At 48.6% G+C, this 20,708-nt stretch overlaps 1 protein-coding gene and 3 pseudogenes across 2 annotated transcripts; 1 reads left to right on the top strand and 3 right to left on the bottom strand.

The window, feature by feature from the left end:
- Positions 1-214: 214 nt before the first annotated feature.
- On the bottom strand, positions 215-1,431 carry LOC129522227 (60S ribosomal protein L11-like; annotated as a pseudogene).
- Positions 1,432-4,344: 2,913 nt separating this feature from the next.
- On the bottom strand, positions 4,345-5,078 carry LOC129522226 (40S ribosomal protein S3a-like; annotated as a pseudogene).
- Positions 5,079-11,189: 6,111 nt separating this feature from the next.
- Positions 11,190-11,360, bottom strand: LOC129522564 (40S ribosomal protein S29-like; annotated as a pseudogene).
- Positions 11,361-16,162: 4,802 nt separating this feature from the next.
- Positions 16,163-19,762, top strand: CLEC4G (C-type lectin domain family 4 member G). Of its 2 annotated transcripts, XM_055343735.1 has the most exons (9): positions 16,163-16,316; positions 16,645-16,755; positions 17,400-17,453; positions 17,674-17,736; positions 17,869-17,973; positions 18,299-18,388; positions 18,614-18,762; positions 18,845-18,960; positions 19,236-19,762. In XM_055343735.1, exons 1-9 carry the CDS (start codon positions 16,235-16,237, stop codon positions 19,372-19,374), a joined length of 909 nt encoding a protein of 302 aa, XP_055199710.1. In that variant the 5' UTR covers positions 16,163-16,234; the 3' UTR covers positions 19,375-19,762. The 2 variants fall into 2 exon arrangements, with proteins under 2 accessions (XP_055199710.1, XP_055199711.1); XM_055343736.1 differs by lacking the exon at positions 17,674-17,736.
- Positions 19,763-20,708: the final 946 nt, after the last annotated feature.

The following is a 20,708-nucleotide window of genomic DNA, read 5'->3' as shown; positions in this document are numbered from 1 at the left end:
ATCCTGGAGACCCGGGATCGAGTCCCACGTCGGGCTCCCTGCATGGAGCCTGTTTCTCCCTCTGCCTGTGTCTCTGCTTCTCTCTCTGTGTGTGTCTCTCATGAATAAATAAATAAAATCAAGAAAGAAAGAAGAAAAAGAAAGAAAGAAAGAAAGAAAGAAAGAAAGAAAGAAAGAAAGAAAGAAAGAAAGAAAGAAAGAAAGAAAGAGGAATTTATTTGCCAGGGAGGATGATCCCATAGTACTTCTGCAAGAACCAGCACCTGGCCTCGTCTTTGCTGATTCTGTGTCTGGCCCTATGCAGCCCGTCCTGCACTCCTTGTCTGATCTTGTCTGACGTTGAAGCCTGACCTACTCGGCGCCCCATAGAAGTCCAGGCTGTACATACCAATGCTTGCATAATATCTGATCCCCAGATCAATGCGCTACTGGATCCCGAAATCAAAGTTTCCAGTATCAGAGAAGTTATTGTTTCTTTTTTTTTTAAGATTTTATTTATTTATTCATGAGAGACACACAGAGAGAGAGAGAGGCAGAGGCACAGGCAGAGGGAGAAGCAGGCTCCATGCAGGGAGCCCGACGTGGGACTCGATCCCCGGTCTCCAGGATCACGTCCTGGGCGGAAGGCAGCGCCAAACCGCTAAGCCACCCAGGCTGCCTGAAGTTATTGTTTCTTAACTCATTCTCCTGCACCTTTAGATCTTTGTCTGGGATTCCTTCTACCTTGGCCCTACAGTGGATGGCCATCGTTTCATTTCTCCTGGTGCCAAAGGATCTGATGGCACATCCAACTCTGGGGAACAAGGCGGGGGGCCACTGACCTGTGTGCGGCTCCAGCACCTTGGCTGTCCCGCCGGGTCAGTCTGTCTCCGCTGTTCTCCACACGGATATTGAGGCAGAGCTTACAATGCGAAGTTCCCGCGTGGGGTTCTCCTTTTCACCTTGATTCCCTGTGCTGAACAGGAAGAGAAAGTACAATTTATTTCTTCTGAAGAGGATCTGAAAAATGTAAAGAAGCCAAAACTTGGTAAAGCTGAGTGGAAATCATGTGGGTTTCCATGTCTTTATTTTTCTGCATACTTTGTGTGTGCTTAATTTTTTTTTCATAAATACAAAGGCAAAGCCAAAACTAACAGCAACAACCAATACATAACATCTCCTTTCCCCTTTCCTCCTTTCCCCTAACCCTATTAGATTCCCTGGGGAGTAGCGAGTCTCTGGAGAGAATGGAAACCACAGAGTGGTCTTAGCCTTGGAGCTGAATCCTGCGACTTGTGCCTTTTTCCCACACTAGTCCAAACCGCTGGTCCCTGCTATTCAAGTCCTTGTGTGATCTGGACTCCTGCTGTTTGTCTCAGCCTCTCCAAGAGCCTCACTCCCAAATTTTGCATATGCTACTATCACAATGGGAACACTCTCTCGTACACCCATCTCCTCCAGAATAATTCTGATTCCCCTAAGAATCATTCCTCTAGGAAGCCCTCGCAGATCCTCTAGGCTGAGTCAGATGCTTCCAGTGGTCTTCACCTCCCCTGGGCTTCACCTCCCCTGTGCTTCCTAGACTCATGAACACGGTTTCCAAATCCCTGGTCAAATGTTCCCTACCCACATTGCTTTCCAGGCTCTGGTCGTATGTTCTACCCCCCTGGAAATGGATCCGCCTTCTCTGTCCTTGACTAGGACTAATGCCATCCTCATGCCAGGAACCTCCCTTCCCTTTTAATTCCCCTTGCAGTCAATTCTGGGCATGGGACAGGGGTGGGTCGCCTTCTGGTTGCCTTGCTAGGCTGGACAGCTCTTGGTTCCTCAAGACAGCTTCAGCTACATGCGTGTACAAAAGAGACCCACCTTCCTGCCTCTTCGCCTCTGCCTTGGCTGTGCCCTCTGCCTGGCAGACACTTCCTTTTCCTGTCAACAACGGACAAGTCCTCCACGCCTACTTCCAATGCTACCACTTTCAGAAAAACCACCTCTGCTCCTCCAAATGCATTCACTGTTTCTCCCTCCATAAGGGCTGACAAATCAATGCCACCTACATCCTTTCCCAAGAACATATTCTGATGAGGTTGTGCAATCCTTGCAGCTTTTTTTTTCCTGTTTCCTCCCACTGAGCCCACGCCCCTCCTGAGTACTGCTGTCCTGGAGAGCCCCAGAAGGAGGGCGTGTCTTCCCAGAAAATTCTGCCCTGCAGTAAGATCCAGCTGCTAAGTCAGCTGTCAGTGTCTATTGATGTGGGCTCCATTTCTGATGATGAAGGCAAGATGGGACTTGTGTTCGGGACAAGGGAACTTCTAGGAAGAGGAGCAGGACCCTCCCAGTATTTGGGAAATAACATTCCTCAGCCCTAAATTGTCCTCTAAGCACTGCTGACTTTTAATGTCTGACTTCTTCCCCTCTTTGTATCATGGGCATCTACTCTGATGTGTGTGATACACGTTCTTAAATAGACATACTTGGTGTAGTTGTGTGCGATTCACGTCAATGTCATGGCACCATGAGTTTCAAGTGCTGTTTTTCGAGACCCTAAGTTACTGAGATGTAGACACTAGATATTTTTTTTAAGATAGTATTTATTTGAGAGAGAGAGAGAGAGGGAGGGAGAGCTCATAGGAAGACAGAGGGAGAAGCAGACTCCCTGCTGAGCAGGGAGCCCAATGCAGGGCACCATCCCAGGACACCGAGATCATGACCAGAGCTGAAGGCAGACACTTAGTTGACTGAGCCACCCAGACACCCCTAGACACTAGATCTTACCACTAGTTTGTTTCAGAGTTGTGTAGCTACCCAGTTTTACTTAGTGATGAGCAATAAAAATCACTATAAGGGAAATGGAGGGGCGCCTGGGTGGTTCAGCGGTTGAGCATCTGCCTTTGGCTCAGGTCGTGATCCCAGAGTCCCCGGATTGAGTCTCGCATTGGGCTCCCCATGGGGAGCCTGTTTCTCCCTCTGCCTGTGTCTCTGCCTCTCTCTCTGTGTCTCTCAGGAATAAATACATAAAACCTTTTTTTTTTAAAGAAAATGGAAATACTAGCCATCACCTGGGAAATATCTGCATCTGTTCTCTGTAATACATATAGAACTTTTATAAATTAATAAGAAAAAACACACCGCTTCCTAGAAAAAGATGGGTGAAGGATACAAACAATTTCCAGGAAAGCAAGCCAGAAGAGTGAATCAATGTACAATAGATACTCAAAACCTCAGAAGTCAGGAAACCCAGTCTGAAACCACAAGGAAGTTCGATGAGAAGCAGTAAAAGTAGTTTAAAGACATTTTTAACAAAGGAGGGGGGAAAGAGAGGAGGAGGGAGATAGAGAACAGGAGACTGAACATGAAGTAATTAAGGATTTCACTTGATAAATTAGTTTTCGAAAACAAAAATCAAGGGCGCCTGGGTGGTGTAGTCAGTTATGTGTCCAAGTCTTGATTTTGGCTCAGGTCATGATCTCAGGGTTGTGAGACTGAGCCCTGCGTTGGCTCTGCATTCAGCACAGAGTCTTCTTTTTTTTTAAATTTTATTTATTTATGATAGTCAGAGAGAGAGAGAGAGGCAGAGACACAGGCAGAGGGAGAAGCAGACATCATACAGAGAGCCTGACGTGGGACTCGATCAAGGGTCTCCAGGATCGCGCCCTGGGCCAAAAGCAGGCGCCAAACTGCTGCGCCACCCAGGGATCCCCAGCACAGAGTCTTCTTAAGACTATTTCTCCCTCTGGCACTCCCCTCTGCTCACTTTCTCTTGAATTAATAAATAAGTTTCTAATTAAAAATATTTTTTTAGGGATCCCTGGGTGGCGCAGCGGTTTGGCGCCTGCCTTTGGCCCAGGGCGCGATCCTGGTGACCCGGGATCGAATCCCACATCGGGCTCCCGATGCATGGAGCCTGCTTCTCTCTCTGCCTCTCTCTCTCTCTCTCTCTCTCTCTCTCTCTCTCTCTGTGACTATCATAAATAAATAAAAAAAATAAAAAAAAAATTTTTAGGGGCATCTGGGTGGCTCAGTCAGTTAAGCGTCTGCCTTCAGCTCAGGTCATGATCTCAGGGTCCTGGGATGGAGTCCCATGTTGGGCTCCCTGCTCAGTGGGAAGCCTGCTTCTCCCTCTCCCTCTGCTCTTCCTCCACTTATACTCGCTCATGAGCTCTCTCTCAAACAAATAAATTTTTTTAAAATTTTTAATAAAAAAATAAAATAAAAACAAAAATAAGTGGCTGACTTACTTAGTGGAGCATGTGACTCTTGATCTTGGGGTTGTAGGTTTGAGCCCCATATGGGGTGTAGAGATTACTTAAAAATAAGATCCTAAAAAAATAAAATATTTTATTCTTTTTTCACAAATAAGACTTTTTATTTGTCACCACTAAGTGTCTGAATTTTAAACAGATTCTTGGACTGGTGGCTCATATCCATCAGCTCGTTCAACTTTAACACTGGTCTCATCCCTAGTAGCTTTTCCAGAACTACCACCCTCACCATGAAGCTCCACGAACTTTCCCAATTCAAACTTGGGCTTCTTCATCATTTTTACTTTTCTAATGAAGACATCACAGAGTGGATAAATAGACTGAAAAGCCTTTTCTATATCTTTTCTGATGCTGCCTGGAATCAATATATTGCCACTTCTTTCAAGTCATTTGTCTGCACCTCTCAGGTCATGACTTCTATCATCTTTTTCCAAATTTGGTGGACCTGTTGGTGCTGAGCATAAGAGGTCTTCCGAATCTGAGTATTGCCTTTTTTGGTAAGACCAACACAAAACAGACAAAGCAAAGAACCATCAGGAGTCTTGACATAAACATGAGCTTCAATCATGGTCTACCATTTTTTGATTACAGAGCAGCACACTTTGTCACGGGTAAGATCCATGCCATGGAAATTAGTCAGGCAGTTTTTGCCCTGAACATCCTCAGCAATTAGCTTGAGTTTACTAAATGTAACTTCATCATTCTGCAGATCAGCAAGGCTCACTTCAAAAACACAAGTCTTGAGGCCATCAGATGCGATTTCAGTTCCTTGAGTTCTCGTGACTAGTGTTTTCCAATATTTCTTATATTGAACGTCGCTGGTGCTTTCACATCATATTAATCAAGTTTTGCCTTTCAAGTATTTATGTTTAGACCCACTTGGGCAGAGAATGGATCAACTAATTTTTTCTTGGATCCCTTCTTCCTGCCTTTCCTAAAGCACTGTTCTTGCCTACTGCCCTGGCACTGCTCAAGGAGCCAAAAGGAAAAATATATTTTTTAAATAAGACAAAAGCAGAGAGGAGTGGGGATTTTTTTTTTAAATGAAGGGTGAAATAATTGAAGGAAAAAAAATTAGCAACAGTGAATTCAGCTGTTTTAAGCAAATTTTAAGTAGTTTTAAACATATTAATGCACATAAGCTTGTAACAGTCCGGTGAGGTAGGAACTAATATTACAGACTGGGAACCCAGATGTAGGAAAGCTCCCCATAAGATTAGACAACTCGGAAATGGGATAACTGGGGTTTCAACACAGGTGGTTCAATCCCCAACTGGTAAACAATACCATATCTTTAAGCCAAAATAGTGGAAAGAATAAATAAAACCATATTTGAGAAAAAGACTAACAAACAGGATATACCTGAGATAAGACTGGAAGGAGAAAGAAAATACAGCAAAAATTGAGCAGCAATGAGAATAACTGTAAGGAAAAAAATGTGTGCCTGTATGGCCAGAACATTAAAGATGTGGAAAAACAATTTCTTAACAAAGCAGGACCCAAATAAAAACAGAATTTCGTAAAATGTAGTTTAATTTATTGATCCTTCTTTTGTTGTCTTTTTTTTTTTAAAGTAGGCTCCATGCCCAACATGGGGCTTGAATTCATGACCCTGAGATCAAGAGTCGCACACTCTACCAACTGAGTTGACCAGGTGCCCCTGTTGTTTGTCTTCTTAATATTTTGATCAAGAAACCCTTCCTATCTGGGTTTTTTGCCCCCAAAGTTTTGCCTTTCAAATATTTATGTTTAGACCCACTTGGGCAGGGATTGGCTGTCTTATTCACCACTACCTGGCCAGAACCTTCAACAGAGCACCGCACACAGTAGGCACTCAAATCTCTGTTAAATGAATTAATGACCAGCTTCTGTGCCCAAGACCTAAGAGAATAAGTACCAAAGGTGGGGATAGCAAGCTACGGAGGAAATAGAATCTTCTTCCTGATTCCTACAAAGAAACGCAGCATTGGCCTGTGGGTAGGTGGATGCAGGAGGTTGTCTATGTCATTCATTGGTCAGACCGTGGGCGCCAGTCTTCAATAGCGCCACTGTATGTTTTGGGAAGGAACTGCAGGATGGGACAGATAAGACCCAATTTCCATTTGAGGGGGGAAGCCTTTCTGTTCCTGCTTCTTGGACATTTGGTTTTTAGGATCCCTGAAGATTCTTGGGCAGTTCAAGAGAAAATAGAGACATTCTGAGTTGCCTTATCATAAGAAAAGGGAGAAAGCCACTAATTAGGGGCACTTGGGTGACTCAGTCAGTTAAGCATCCGACTCTTGATCTCGGCTCAGGTCTTTTTTTTTTTTTAAAGACTTTATTTATTTATTTATTTATTTATTTGAGACACACACACACAGAGAGAGAGAGAGAGAGAGGCAGAGACACAGGCAGAGGGAGAAGCAGGCTCCATATAGGGAGCCCGACGTGGGATTCTATCCCAGATCTCGGGATCACGTCCAGAGCTGAAGGCAGATGCTCAACCGCTAAGTCACCCAGGCATCCCTTGGCTCACGTCTTGATCTCAAGAGTGTGATTTCAAGCCTCGCTTGGGCTCCACACTGGCTATGGCACCTACTTTTTTTTTTTAAGCCACTAGTTAGAAAAAGAAATGAATTTATGGAACATTTCATTCTAGTAATGCGGTAACTGGAATTCTCGGTTTAATGTCTGACTTCTGACTTCTGAACAGAAATGTTAAGAAAGCTAAGATTTCAGCTTCACTTTCTTCACTTATATTCACAGCTCCCAAGACCGTGTCTGGCACCTAGGAGTCATTCACGGAGTGTTTGTGAAATCAGCGAGAGTAACTTGTGAGTTTATCCTTGCTCACCGCACATTAGCCATATTCCCCTTACAGGCCAGCCCATTCCCATCTTCATGAGGTTCTCTCTGGATGGCAGATGCTTCTTCCAGTATCTTCAGGGCCATCCCCTTGCTTCACTTGGATCTCTGCTTATATGTTTCCCCTTCCTTCCTTTCTTTCTGGGTTTACTGAAATATAGTTCGTGTACCATAGAATACACTCTTACCATTCAATGGTTTTTATTGTAGTCACATGCTCTGCATCCATCACCACACGATGTAGGAACATTTCATAATCCTGAAGAGAAACCCCAAGCCCCTTAACCATCAGCCGCCAGTTTCCCCCATCATTCCCAGGCCCTGGCAACCACTAATCTAGTCTCTGCCTCTATAGGTTTGCCTATTCTGGACATGTCATCTAAATGGAATCATACAATCTGTGGCCTTTTGTGTCTGGCTTATTTCATTCAGTCTCGTGTTTTCAAGTTTCATCTGCATTCCAGCACATATCAGTGCTTCATTCCTTTTCTTTCTTTCTTTCTTTCTTTTATTTATCTGAGAGAGTGAGAGCACAAGGAGGAACAGAGGGAGAGGGATAAGCAGACTCTGCACTGAGCATGGAGCCTGATCACCCCTGAGATTCTGACCTGAGCCAAAATCAAGAGTTGGACACTTAATCGGCTGAGTCATCCAGGTGCCCCAGTACTTGGTTCTTTTTCGTGGCTGAATAATACTCCATTAAATGGATATATATATATATATATATATATATATATATATATATATACCACATTTTATTTATCCAACCACCAGTTACTGGACATTTGGCTCAATTCCACTTTTTGGTTATTGTGAATCATGCTGTTGTGAACACTCATGCTCAAGTTTTTGTTTTCTTTTGTTTAAAGATTTTATTTATTGTTTTCTTTTAAGATTTTATTTATTCATTCATGAAAGACAGAGAGAAAGAGAGAGAGAGAGACAGGCAGAGGGAAAAGCAGGCTCCATGCAGGAAGCCCAATGCAGGACTCAATCCCGGGACCCAGAGATCACACCCTGAGCTGAAGGCAGATGCTCAACTGCTGAGCCACCCAGGTGTCCTGATCATTCTATGTTTAACTGTTAGGAACTGTCGAACTATTTTCCAAAGAAATGTTGCTTTTTCGGAAAGACCTTTCCTGACCACACTACCTGAAATAGTTGCCCTGTATCACACCTCCTTACTCTGTTTTATCCCTGAGGAGACAGCACAGTACAATGTATATATTTATCACTCTGTGACATGAAAATATCTGATGCATATTTGTACATTTGTTTATTGTCTTCCCTTCCACAACATTGTAATCTCCACAAAACCAAATATTTTCTGCCAATTTTGTACCTTGCGGGATCTCCAGTGCTTAGAAAAGCACCTGACATTGAGTAGCTCATGAGTCACGTGGGCGGGTGTCCCAGAAGTCACAGGAAGGAGGATGTGGCCACGTAAGTAAACGTACCCCAGAGAAATCCACAAGAAATCCACAATCTGTGTTCCGGGGGAAGCGGTTGGAGCAGGGAAGCCACAGCCCTGGGGAGGCTGTAAGGTCAGAGACCAGATGGTTGCATTGAGGCCTGAGTGGGGGCTAAGGTTCTGGAGAGTCACACTTCCAAGAATGCTGATGCTCAAAGTCAAAAAGAGTTGCTTGTCCTCGGTCTGGAAATGTTCTGACACACCTGCTGCCCTCCCAGCATGCCTGGGGGAAAGCAGAGCCCCTTCCGGGCTCTCCCAAACTCCCATCAAATCTGCTGCATCCGTTTGGGGTCCGTGGGTAGTGCGCTTGTTAAGGCTAATGGCTGTTTCAGTTGTCTGTGGCAATATAACAAGACACCCACAAATCGGTGGCTTAAAACATAGCGATCTGTAATTTTCCCCAATTCTGTGGGTTGACGGATGTGGTTCCTTTCCTGGCCTTGCCGGGTTGTTGGACTCGGATAGCAGAATGGCTGGAAGGGCTAAGCGAAACTTTGCTGCTGGAGGCCCGCTGGACCGCTTTCCCGTCCTCGTGGCTTGTCATCCTCGCGAAGCGAAGCCAGGCTCTCTAACTCAGCATCCCTGCAGCCCGCAGCAGCCCGCAGCATCCCAGGAGCGAGAAAGCGGAAGCCGCAAGGCATGCTGGGGCCAAGGCTGGTAAGTCACGTGGAGTTGCTGCTACACACCGATTGGTTAATGCAAGTCACGGGGACAACGCACCTTCCGTGGAGATGGCGATGGAGAATAGACTTCACCTCTGGTTGCGAGGAGGACCAGTCACTTCCGGAGACGCAGGTGCACCCAAGTATTTGCAGCCAGGATTTTTCAATCTCACGGTAACCGAGAGAAGAGTGGCCGTAGAAGGAGCTACGCGACCGTGGATCAGAGCACCAACACTTCTTGGCCGAAGGGCCTCCAGTGAGCCTCGGATTCCTGCCCATCAAGTAGAAGCAATCTAGCATTATCATAATCTTGATAGTCATCCTTTTAGGTTGCCCTCCAGGAAAATGAGCTACGAATCACCAGTTCTTCAGTCTTTTCTGGCAGACTCTCTCCCTGAACATGGATAATTCCATTCACTAGGGGTCCCAGTTGGCCTTGGATGGACACGAGGAGGGAGGAAGATAATGTCAGCGACAAGAATAGCTACCTCTTGCGGATCCCTGCCCAGGCTGCACGTATTACCCTGCTGATCTCTGGACACAGACGAGGAGTCTTTGGGCCACCCCAAAAGCAGAGCTTAAGAATTTGAAATTTTGTGGTTTACCTGGGAGGTGATTCTAGAGGCCCCAGGAGGAAAGTAAGGAAATGAGACAGGGGGGAGAGAGTCCACCCAGGTGTGCTCATGGGCAGGTACTGCTGTGAGCAACTGGAGCTCGATCTCCCTGAGCACCTCCAGATGACAGTTTAGAACACGCAACTCAGAGTTATCCTAACCCAGAGCATTAACTCTTTTGCACTTCCCAGCCTGCCCTCCACTTGGGTGAGGGCAAAAACACCCTCGGATGAAGAATTCCAAGAGTTTGCAAAAGAGAGGTGAATGCCAAGGGAATGTGGACACAGCACTGACAATCCTTTACAACTTCGATTTTGTACAGGAGGAACTCAAGGCTTATAGTGACACTGCTAAGGATCAACCCCAGGCTCTTCTCCCTCCAGAGCCCTACTCTTTGCCACTCTTCTATACCTTTTTAGACTTAAAGTTGCCTCTAGTTTAACAACATTTCAAACTAACATGCCCCCTCCCCCGCCATGAACTTCAGTTATAAGATCTCGCACCTTGTAAAACACAAGCTGTATAAAAGACCTAAATATAAAGCCTAACACTATAAAATCTCTAGGGAAAACATAGGAGAAATTTTTGGATTGGGCAAAGATTTCCTAGATAGAACACCAAAAGCAAAATCTGTGAAAGAAAAATGGATAAATTGGATTTTGTTGAAATGTAAAACTTTGCTCTTTGAAGGACTGCTGCTAAGAGAATAAAAAGAAAAATCACAGACTGGGAGAAAAGATCAGAAAACATATCTTTTTAAAAAATATTTTATTTATTTATTCATGGGAGACACACAGAGAGAGAGAGAGAGAGAGAGAGAGAGGCAGAGACACAGCAGAGGGAAAAGCAGGCTCCATGCAGGGAGCCTGATATGGTGATATGGGACTTGATCCCGGGTCTCTAGGATCATGCCCTGGGCTGAAGGCGGCGCTAAACCGCTGAGCCACCGGGCTGCCAGAAAGTCACATATCTGATAAAAGATTTGTCACCAGAATACATAAATAACTCTCAAAACAATAAGAAAATAATTTACTCATTTTAAAAACTATATTCATAATTGAAGTGCTATTTTATGTACAATGTGTTAGCATGAAGGTAGGTATTTGGATATTCACAATTAAGGTAGGTCTCGGGATCCCTGGGTGGCGCAGCAGTTTGGCGCCTGCCTTTGGCCCAGGGCGTGATCCTGGAGACCCGGGATCGAATCCCACGTCGGGCTCCCGGTGCATGGGGCCTGCTTCTCCGTCTGCCTGTGTCTCTGCCTCTCTCTCTCTCTGTGTGACTATCATAAATAAATTTAAAAAAATTAAAAAAAAATAAGGTAGGTCTCTTGGATGATCCACTTAAGGAAGTTCACTTAATCCAACTTAGTGAAGACTGTATCCTTTGCATAATGACAGAGACACTGGTGGCACATAATGAGGCCTTATTTCCGGATCAGATGGTGCTGGTTTGAGCAGACATAGCAAAGACGACAACTCTAGCCAAACTTCCTTGGATGGCTCTAGTAGAGCCGCTGGTGATCCATCTTGCTCTCTCAGATGGGATGAGGCCACTCATTTCTTTAAATGGGCAAAAGCTCTGAAGAGACAGGTCATCATAGAAAATACTCAGGTGGCAAAGAATTATATGAAAAGATGCTGCACATCATTAATCATCAAGGAAATGCCAATTAAAAATTGCACTATGAAAATAAGAGAATGGTCAAAATTAAAAAGGCTGATCATGGGATCCCTGGGTGGCGCAGCGGTTTGGCACCTGCCTTTGGCCCAGGGCGCGATCCTGGAGACCCGGGATTGAGTCCCACGTCGGGCTCCCGGTGCATGGAGCCTGCTCTTCCCTCTGCCTGTGTCTCTGTCTCTGTCTCTGTCTCTCTCTCTGTGTGTGTGACTATCATAAAAAAAAAAAAAGACTGATCATGCCATGTGCTGTCAAGAAAGCAGAGGAAATGGAACTCTCATTCATCGCTGGTAAGAATGAAAAATGGCACAGCCACTTTGGAAAATAGTTTGGCAGCGTTTTAAAAAATGAAACACTGGGTTACCTGGTGGCCCAGCAGTTGAGCATCTGCCTTGGGCTCAGGGCTTGATCCTGGGATCCTGGGATCAAGTCCCACTTCTGTTCCCCCGCAGGGAGCCTGCTTCTCCCTCTGCCTATGTGTCTGCCTCTCTGTGTGTGTTCTCTCATGAATAAATAAAATCTTTAAAAAAAAATGAAACACATCTAATGCAATCATTCCCTCCTAGGTATATACCCAAGAGAAATGAGAGCATACATGCATGACAATACTTGCTCACAAAAGTTCACAGCAGTTTTATTTATGATAGCCAGGACTGGAAACAGCCTAAATGTCCACCAGCAGGTGAGTGTAGAATCAAACTGGCCTGTCCACGCAATGAAATTCTACTCAGCAGGAAGAAGGAATGAAGTATTAATGCAACAACGTGGATGAATCTCAAAATAATTATGCTGAGCTAACGAAGCCAGTCTCGAGAGGCTACATATTGTATGGTGCCTTTCATACAAAATTCTAGAAAATGCAAACAAATCTAAAGACAAAAAGCAGATCAGTGGCAGCTGGGGGTAACGGGAGGCTTACCAAGGGGCGCAGGGAATCTTTGGGTGGTGATGGTTGCATTCACCATCCCAATTGTGACGGTTTCATGGATTAGTCAAAACTCATCAAACTGTACACTTTAAATATATACAGTTTAGGGGCACCTGGGTGGCTCAGTTGGTTAGACGTCTGCCTTCATCTCAGGTCATGATCCTAGGGTCCTGGGATCAAGTCCTGCTTTAGGGACACCTGGGTGGCTCAGTTGGTTAGGCATCTGCCCTTGGCTCAGGTCATGATCCCAGGGTCCTGGGATTGAGTCCCATGTCGGGCACTCTGCTCAGCAAGGAGTCTGGTCTGCCCTCTCCCTCTGACCCTCTCTATTGCTCATGCTCTCGCTTGCTCTGTCTCTCCCAAATGAATTTTTAAAAATCTAAGGGGATTCCTGGGTGGCTCAGCAGTTTGGCGCCTGCCTTTGGCCCAGGGTGCGATCCTGCAGTCCCGGGATTGAGTCCCGCATCGGAATCCCGGTGTGAAGCCTGCCTCTCCCTCTGCCTGTGTCTCTGCCTCTCTCTCTCTGTGTGTGTGTGTGTCTATCATAAATAAATAAATAAATAAATAAATAAATAAATAAATCTTTTTAAAAATCTAAAAAAACTGTACAGTTTATTGAATGTCAATAATACCTCAACAAAACTTTGTTTTAAGGTACTTGAAAAAATTAATTAAAATATTTCAAGTTAAAAATGATCACAACCTTTTGACTTAAAACCATGGGGGTCTTAGTCACCTGTTATCTGTGAACAGGACCAAGATCATTTCTAAAGGAAATATTTGGGCTTGCCATTGAAAATTCCTGTGGGGTGTGTGTGTGTGTGTGTGTGTGTGCCTGAATACCAGTGATAGATGCCTCCCAGTATTCACTGAAGCCTGAGGCTAGCCCTAAATGGTGTTCTCCACTGGTCCAGTTAAACAGGGCCATCGCAATGTCTTTAGTTAATATGGATTCCACTATATTGAATAATATCCTGTATTTGGGGTATCCGGGTGGCTTGGTGGTTGGGCGTTTGCCTTTGACTCAGATAGTGGTCCTGGGGTCCCAGGATCGAGTCCCACGTTGAGTTCCCCACGGGGAGCCTGCTTCTCCCTCTGCCTGTGTCTCTGCCTCTCTGTGTCTCTCATGAATAAATAAATCTTTAAAAAAAATCCTGTATTTGTATAGTAAACCTTTCACAGTGCATTCACAGCTGTCTTCTACATGGCCACAGAAACATAATGAATTGGGTAACAAAAACTTTATCATCTATTGATGCTAAAGATGAAAAAAATGGGGTACCAAGAGAGTAAATGATTTGCCTGAAGTTATCATCTGGCTTATTGGGGATATTTTACATCTCGATTCCACATGAGGCACAGTTTCTCCCATTGTACTTAAATGATTTCCTCTCGGCTCCGGATTCTCATTTACAGAGAGCGCTTGCCAGGGACAGACCCTACCAGGTACCCACCAAAGCCTGTGGCTCACCCCTCACTCAGCCAGCTTCTCTCTGTGGTCTCAAACTCACTGCTTCCAGAAACATGCTAAAAGCACCCCAACAGTGGGGTCGGTCACTCGCTTTGAGTTCAGGCAAACCCGCTTTCCCTAAAACCACGCCTGCCCAAGGAGCGATTCACCTTGGCCCAAGTGGTAGAAAATTGCTACTGTGTTTATGGAAAGTTCGATGGGGATTTGGTCTACACGTCTATTGGAGGGATTCCTCCAAAAGAATTTGCCGCACATCCCCAGATGTCTGACCCCACTTTCCTGCTGCCTTTATCAAGAGTGCGGTACCTCCGGCTGAATTTTGTGCACCAGACTCATCTCTTAGGTTCCTGTTCCCTTCCTGATCCTCATCTCTCTTTTGCCTCTGTCTTTTCATCTTATTTTATCATGTGTGTCTCTCTCATTTCTTTTGGAATAAGGTAGGAAAATAGGCATTGAATAGAATTTTTAAATAAAATGTGGGTAATATTTGTTATTTCTGAACATTGTTGAGAGGATTTGGGAAGGTGGAATGTGTTCACATTGCTACAAAAGGGGCTGAAATGTGGGAAGTGCTTGAAAAATATATATTTGTCTTTCTGAGTGAGGTCCCCTTACTAGCCACTGCCCCAGCCCCAGTATCCCAAGCTTTTTATTCTGCCTGCCTTTTTCTTCATTTCTTTCTTCTCATGGCACTTATGACTTGTTAATATATGACATTAGGGTTCTTTTTTTTTTTAATTTATTTATGATAGAGAGAGAGAGAGACAGAGAGAGAGAGAGAGAGAGACGCAGAGACACAGGCAGAGGGAGAAGCAGGCTCCATGCACCGGTGAGCCTGATGTGGGACTCGATCCCGGGTCTCCAGGATCGCGCCCTGGGCCAAAGGCAGGCGCCAAACCGCTGCGCCACCCAGGGATCCCCTACATTAGGGTTCTTGCCATCAGTATTGACATTGGGGGCCAGTCATTCTTTGCCATGGGAGGCTGTCCTGTGTGTTATAGCCTGTTTAGTAGCATCCCTGGTCTCCACTGAGTAGATGCCAGTAGTACCCCCTCCCAAATTGTGATAACCACTAAAGTCTCCAGACACTGCCCAATGTCTCCTGGGACTCATAATCACCCCTGGTTGAGAACCACTAGGCTATACAACTTACTTTTTCATTTATGTTCATTATTTATTTGTCTCTCTCTCTCTCAACTCCCACCTAGAATGTTTGCTCCGAGAAGGAAGGAATTTGCTTCTATGGGACGTTGATGTCTCCCCAGTTCCTAGATTAATACCTGGCACAAGGCAGGTGTGCAATACTTATTGAATGAATGAACATTTAGTGGGGTTAGTGCCTGGGGATGGTGCTGGGGCTTGACATGCATAACTCATGTCTTTATCTTAGCATCCCTTGGAGGGAGGACCTGTCGCCGTCCTCCTTTGCATGGAGGAGAAAAGCTGAGGCTTCATAGAAAAGCTACATATGGGACACCTGGGTGGCTCAGCGGTTAAGTGCCTGCCTTCAGCTCAGGGCGTGATCCTGGAGACCCGGGATCAAGTCTCACGTCGGGCTCCCTGCGTGGAGCCTGTTTCTCCCTCTGCCTGTGTCTCTGCCTCTCTCTCTCTGCATCTCTCTGTGTCTCTCATAAATAAATAAAATATTTAAAAAATTAAAAAAAAGAAAGAAAGAAAGCTACATACATACACCCCCACTCATCCACCCAATAATAGAGTCCAGAGCGTAGCTGGCCACCACCCAACAAACATTTCTGTTCTCCCTTCTGGCCAGGAAGGATTGAATTAAGGTCAAGGTCAGATCCAGCCTCCATGCACCTGCAGAGAAGTTGAGGAGGGAAGCAAGAGCTGCCCTGGGGGGCCAGGCCTGAGGGAGCTTTTTCAGGAACCCTCTAGAAGGGACCAGAACTCAGCTGGACTCAGCCTCTTCCTCCTAGGAGGAAGCCCAGCCCCAGCCCTCTAAGAGATGGAGGTGAGGTCCAAACTGAAGCCCCCAGCACCAGTCTGGAGATGTTGCTGCAGCTGCCAGGCCAGAGAGACTAGAACTACGTGTGTGCGTGCACACACACACACACACACACACACACACACACACACACTCCCCATCCCTCTCCACTCCTCTACCCTGCTCAATCCCCTTCTACCCCTCTGCTCTGACTACACTTCCCCCATCCCACTTCACACTTACCCCTAAACCAGCCCAGACCAGAAAGGGCCCAGCCCTGCGATTGGCCTGTGGGTCCCAGTACCAGGAACTGAGAGGAAGGCTATGGGAAGGAAGGAAAAGAGAAGGCGGGACTGAGAGGAGGCTACATTTCTATCTATGCCCCGGGCTGGGCGCCTGCTCACCATGGACACTGCCGGGTACAGCAAGTGGGGCGGCGGGCTCGAGGATGTCCCTGGAGGTATGAGCAATGGGACCGCCTCACCGGCCTGCTTGGGTCTCTCTGGCCAGTGGTTTGGGGTTTGATGAGGGAAAGGAGGGGAACAGCTGAGAGCAGGTCCAAGTAGTGGGTGCAGGAGAGACACCAGAGGTGCCAGGACTAGCTGGACCTGGATTCAAATTCTAACTCTGCCACTTAGAGCTCGTGTGACCTTGAGCAAGTTACTTAACCTCTCTGAATCTCAGTTCCTTGGGAGGAATCCAAGTGCCCAGGGCTCCATCCTCAAGGCGCAGAGATCCAGAGCGGTCCTGGTGCAAGAGGGACCCAAGAGTCCATCTGTGTTATCCAGGGTGCTGGGGACGCTGGGGACGCTGGGGACAGAGACTCCTCTTCCTGGGCCTGGTTCTGGCAGTGGCCACAGTCCTGTGGGCTCTCATCCTGAACATCCTCGTTTCTAAGGGTGAGTGACCGCATAATGAAGGGAGGTTGTGCCAAGCTGCCCTGGGGACAGACTTTCCCTCTGTCTCAGGTCTCACCAGCTGGGTCTTGGATCCCTGCGTGGGTCTGAGTGTGAACACGTGCGAATAGAGTTTGTGCCCATCTTTGGGCTGTGTGAACCCACATGTGTATGTATGTGTGCACATGAGTGTGTGTGCATGTGCCTGTGTGTTTGTTGCTCCTGGGTGTGTGTGTACATCAGTTTTTTTTAAAGATTTTATTTATTCATGAGAGAGATTGAGAGAGAGAGAGAGAGAGAGAGAGAGAGAGGCAGACACAGGCAGAGGGAGAAGCAGGCTCCCTGCAGGTAGCAGCACGATGTGGGACTCAATCCTGGGACTCCAGGATCACATTCTGAGCCAAAGGCAGATGCTCAACTGCTGAGCCACCCAAGCGGTCCTTTTTTTTTTTTTTTTTACATTAAAAAAAAAAAGATTTTATTTATTTATTCATGAGAGAGAGAGAGCCAGAGACACAGGTAGAATGTGTGTGCACATCACGTGTGCCGTATGCCTGCCCAGCCCTTCTGTGTGTCCCAAGCATGGGGTCCTGCACCCCATAGGCAAGGGGAGAGTTCGGGGGACCTGCAGGAGCCTCTCTCCACAGCCTCCACAGAGCGACGGGCGCTGCTTGGCCACCAGGATCTGCTGAGGACGAACGGTGCGTGCAAACGGTGACTCGTAGCCACCATCCCCCACCCCCCACCCCAGGATGTGCGGGGCGGGAGTGTTTAGGACCCTGGAGACAAGGTAGTGGGTGGGTGGGAGGGTGAGGCTCCCTCAGTCCCGGGGGGGGGGGCGGCCTCGGAGTGGGGAAGGGTGTCCTGTGAGTCCCCGCAGGTGACCCGGCGTGTGCGTGGGGCGGGCGGGGATCATTCCAGCCTCGGAGCAGTCGGAGGCGCTGGGGGCTTTGAACCGGGAGGTCCGAGCCTGCAACACCTGCTGTGAGACCCGCGGGGGGGGGGGCGGGCTCGGGCCGGGATTGGAGGAGGCGAGCAGGGGCGGGTTCGTGGCAGGTGGGGGAGGGACGGATTGGTCCTCCTCCTCCTCCTCCTCCCCCGACCCCTCCTCTCCAGGCTTGGGGACCCAGAAGCTGCTGCAGAGAGCACGCACCGAGCTCGGGGAGGCGCAGGCGAAGCTGATCCAGCAAGAGAGTGCCCTGAAAGAACTGAGCGATCGCGGTGAGAGCGTGAGGGCGGGACACTGCCTCGCCCCCTGATTCCCTCACCCCAGCTGTCACTCCACCCTTGATCCACATGCTGACACCTATCCTGGAATAGGGTTACCGCGACCCTATCCTGTGACCCTGACCTCTGGACTCTGACCTTGACTAACACCCCTAACCCCAACCTCAACTTGGCCCCCGCCGGCCAGACCACTTCTGGACCGTGATGTCATTCTTGCCCGTGACCCTGACCACCGGACATGGCTGCTGACCTTTAACTAATCGTGACCCTAGTCCTGACCCTGACCTGAGCAGTAACCCGAACTCCCTTGACTTCGCAGTGACCCAGAGCTTGGCCGAGGCGGGCAGGGACCGCGAGGGCATCCGAACCGAGCTGTTCAGGGCTCTGGAGGCCGTCCGGCAGGGGAACAGTGAGCGACACAGACAGAGGGGAGAGAGGAGGGGACAAGTGGACCCTCCCTGTGGGCCTCGGCTTCCTTGGCTTCCTTGATCCGCCCTGCCCTGCCCTGCCCCTTGACCTTGGCCTGTTCTCTGTGCCTCCGCCCCTACACCTGGGTGGGGGGCACCTCCCCCGCGTTTTTTCCATTCGCCCTGCCAGGGAGCGCTTCACCTCCCTGACTCTCGCCACCCCACAGGCTCCTGCGAGGAGTGCCCCGAATCCTGGCTGCCCTTCCAGGGCTCCTGCTACCTTTTCTCCGTCCAGCGGGCCACCTGGGAGGCGTCGCAGCAGAACTGCGCAGCCGCAGGCGCACACCTGGTGATTGTAGGGGACCTGGAGGAGCAGGTGCGCTGTCCCAGGCGGGAGGCGGCCTTCACCTGATGGGGCGAGGCCCGGGAGGGGTGCGAGGTGACTCCTTCCCACGCAGGGCTTCCTGAGTCGGAATACACGTGGCCGTGGTTTCTGGCTGGGCCTGCGGGCCGTGCGCCGCGCGGGCAAGATCCAGGGCTACCAGTGGATAGACGGAGTCCCGCTCAGCTTCAGGTGAGGAAAGGGATTTGGGGAGAGGGACGGGTCAGACCCCAGGGGAAGTGCTTTGGCCAGATCTCAGGGACTCGTTTGGCATGGGCAGGCCAGACCCCAGGACCTGGCGGAGGGTTAAATTCTGGGAGTTAGAGAGTTATATCCCAGGTGCATGCCCAGATTAGACCCCCAGGGTGTCTAGGTTGGACCCAAGCAATAAACAGGGTAGATGCTCAGGGCTGGACGCCAGGCCCATCCTCAGACTCCCAGAAACACCCCCCAACAAACCACTGCAGCCAGTGGAACACGGGAGAGCCCAATGACTCTATGGGGCGCGAGGACTGCGCTATGATGCTACGCACCGGGATGTGGAATGACGCACCGTGCGAAAACGAGAAGGACAACTGGATCTGTGAGAAGAGGCGCAGCTGCTGACCCCGCCCGGTGCCCACCAGCCGTACCCACAGCCTGCGGGTCGGGGGGCCATCCGCGACTGCCGCCTGGGCTGTTCACCGTCCTGGCGCCGCCCACCACCAGAACTACTAAGAGCCGTCCACCCAACCCAGGCAGGTGCGGGCGCTGGGACCTCCACTCCAACCTCACCGCAAGCCCTCACACAGACAACCTAGCCTCCACCCCCACCCAAATCCCGGCTCCTGGGCCGGTCCCTGGGCCCCACCTCCCTCCCTAACCAAAGCAAGGCAACTCAAGCATGGAGCTGGTTTTCTCGCATTCTCCCCCAGACTGGGAGCCCTCACAGATAGGGGTTTTGTGAGCTGTCTTCGCAACCCTAGGAAGCATCAATAAATGCTTGAGAAATGAATTTTGATTCATGGCTTTGGTGAGCTGTCCTAAGTTCTATCCCCGAGACCCTAATATGATCCCTGTGAGTGACCCTGACCTCTCTAAGTGATGTCCTGGCCCTATGATGCCCCAAAGCTCAGTGAGTAACCTGCACTTGGCCAGGACAGCTAGAGACACAGGATTGACTCAGACTCAGGGCTCCCCTGCCCCCACCCCTCTGATCTAGCTGGGCACAGGAATGATGTGACCAGTGACTCAAAAGAAGAATGCATGAATGTCTCGTGATGCATTTGGAGAAGCTGCACCTCCAGGGGAGGAACTGTGTTGGAATACTGCAGCAGTGGCCCCTCCTTGGGGACACCTCTCCTGTGGAGATTTGGCAGTCTGAGACAAGGCCATAAGGCAGGTGGGAGAGGGCCTGCCAGGGAATCTGAGGCACAAGTCCCTCTGTCTTGGGCACCTAGATTCTGTGACCACTGGGTGGAATGATCTCTCAGAGAAAACTTTCGAGAAACAATGGGATTTCAGCATGAGGAGCTGGGAAGGGAGGTCTTTGCAAGCAGAGGGTGTTGGGATGTGCTAAGTATGGCTGAAGCCATTTGGAGGGTGCAGGGTGCACTGAGGCTGGCTTTATCAGCTGGGGACTTTTGATTTGAATTCACCCTGCATTCCCAAAGTTTTCTGCCCTCATCCTGGAGACCTGGGCCTCTCCCAAAATTTCCAGTGGAGACAGGAAACTTTTAGTTCTGGGGAGCCCATTGGGAGCCCCCAGGCTGCCCAGCCCTGAGAGCAGTGACTGGGCAAGCAGAAGAAAGACCACCACTCAGACTCCCTGGCCAGGGAAGACCCTCCAGTGAACCCCAATCCTCCTCTGGGTGCTCTACTACTGCAGCCCAGAGTGAGGCACTAACCAGGCCCAGGAGCCACCTGAGTGCTGGACAGATAACATACCTAGTGGACTGGTG

Source organism: Nyctereutes procyonoides, unplaced genomic scaffold, assembly GCF_905146905.1.
Source record: "Nyctereutes procyonoides isolate TBG_1078 unplaced genomic scaffold, NYPRO_anot_genome, whole genome shotgun sequence".
Taxonomy (NCBI): Eukaryota; Metazoa; Chordata; class Mammalia; order Carnivora; family Canidae; genus Nyctereutes; species Nyctereutes procyonoides.
The sequence above is the reverse complement of the archived record's forward strand: the minus strand, read 5'-3'. Positions and strand labels throughout refer to the sequence as shown.

Excerpts from the sequence above, each read along its gene's own strand:
- CLEC4G (XM_055343735.1), top strand. The coding sequence starts at position 16,235 with ATGCCCCGGGCTGGGCGCCTGCTCACCATGGACACTGCCGGGTACAGC. Across the intron at positions 17,974-18,298 it reads GAAAGAACTGAGCGATCGCG|TGACCCAGAGCTTGGCCGAG; the intron begins GTGAGAGCGTGA and ends TTGACTTCGCAG. Across the intron at positions 18,763-18,844 it reads TAGGGGACCTGGAGGAGCAG|GGCTTCCTGAGTCGGAATAC; the intron begins GTGCGCTGTCCC and ends CTTCCCACGCAG.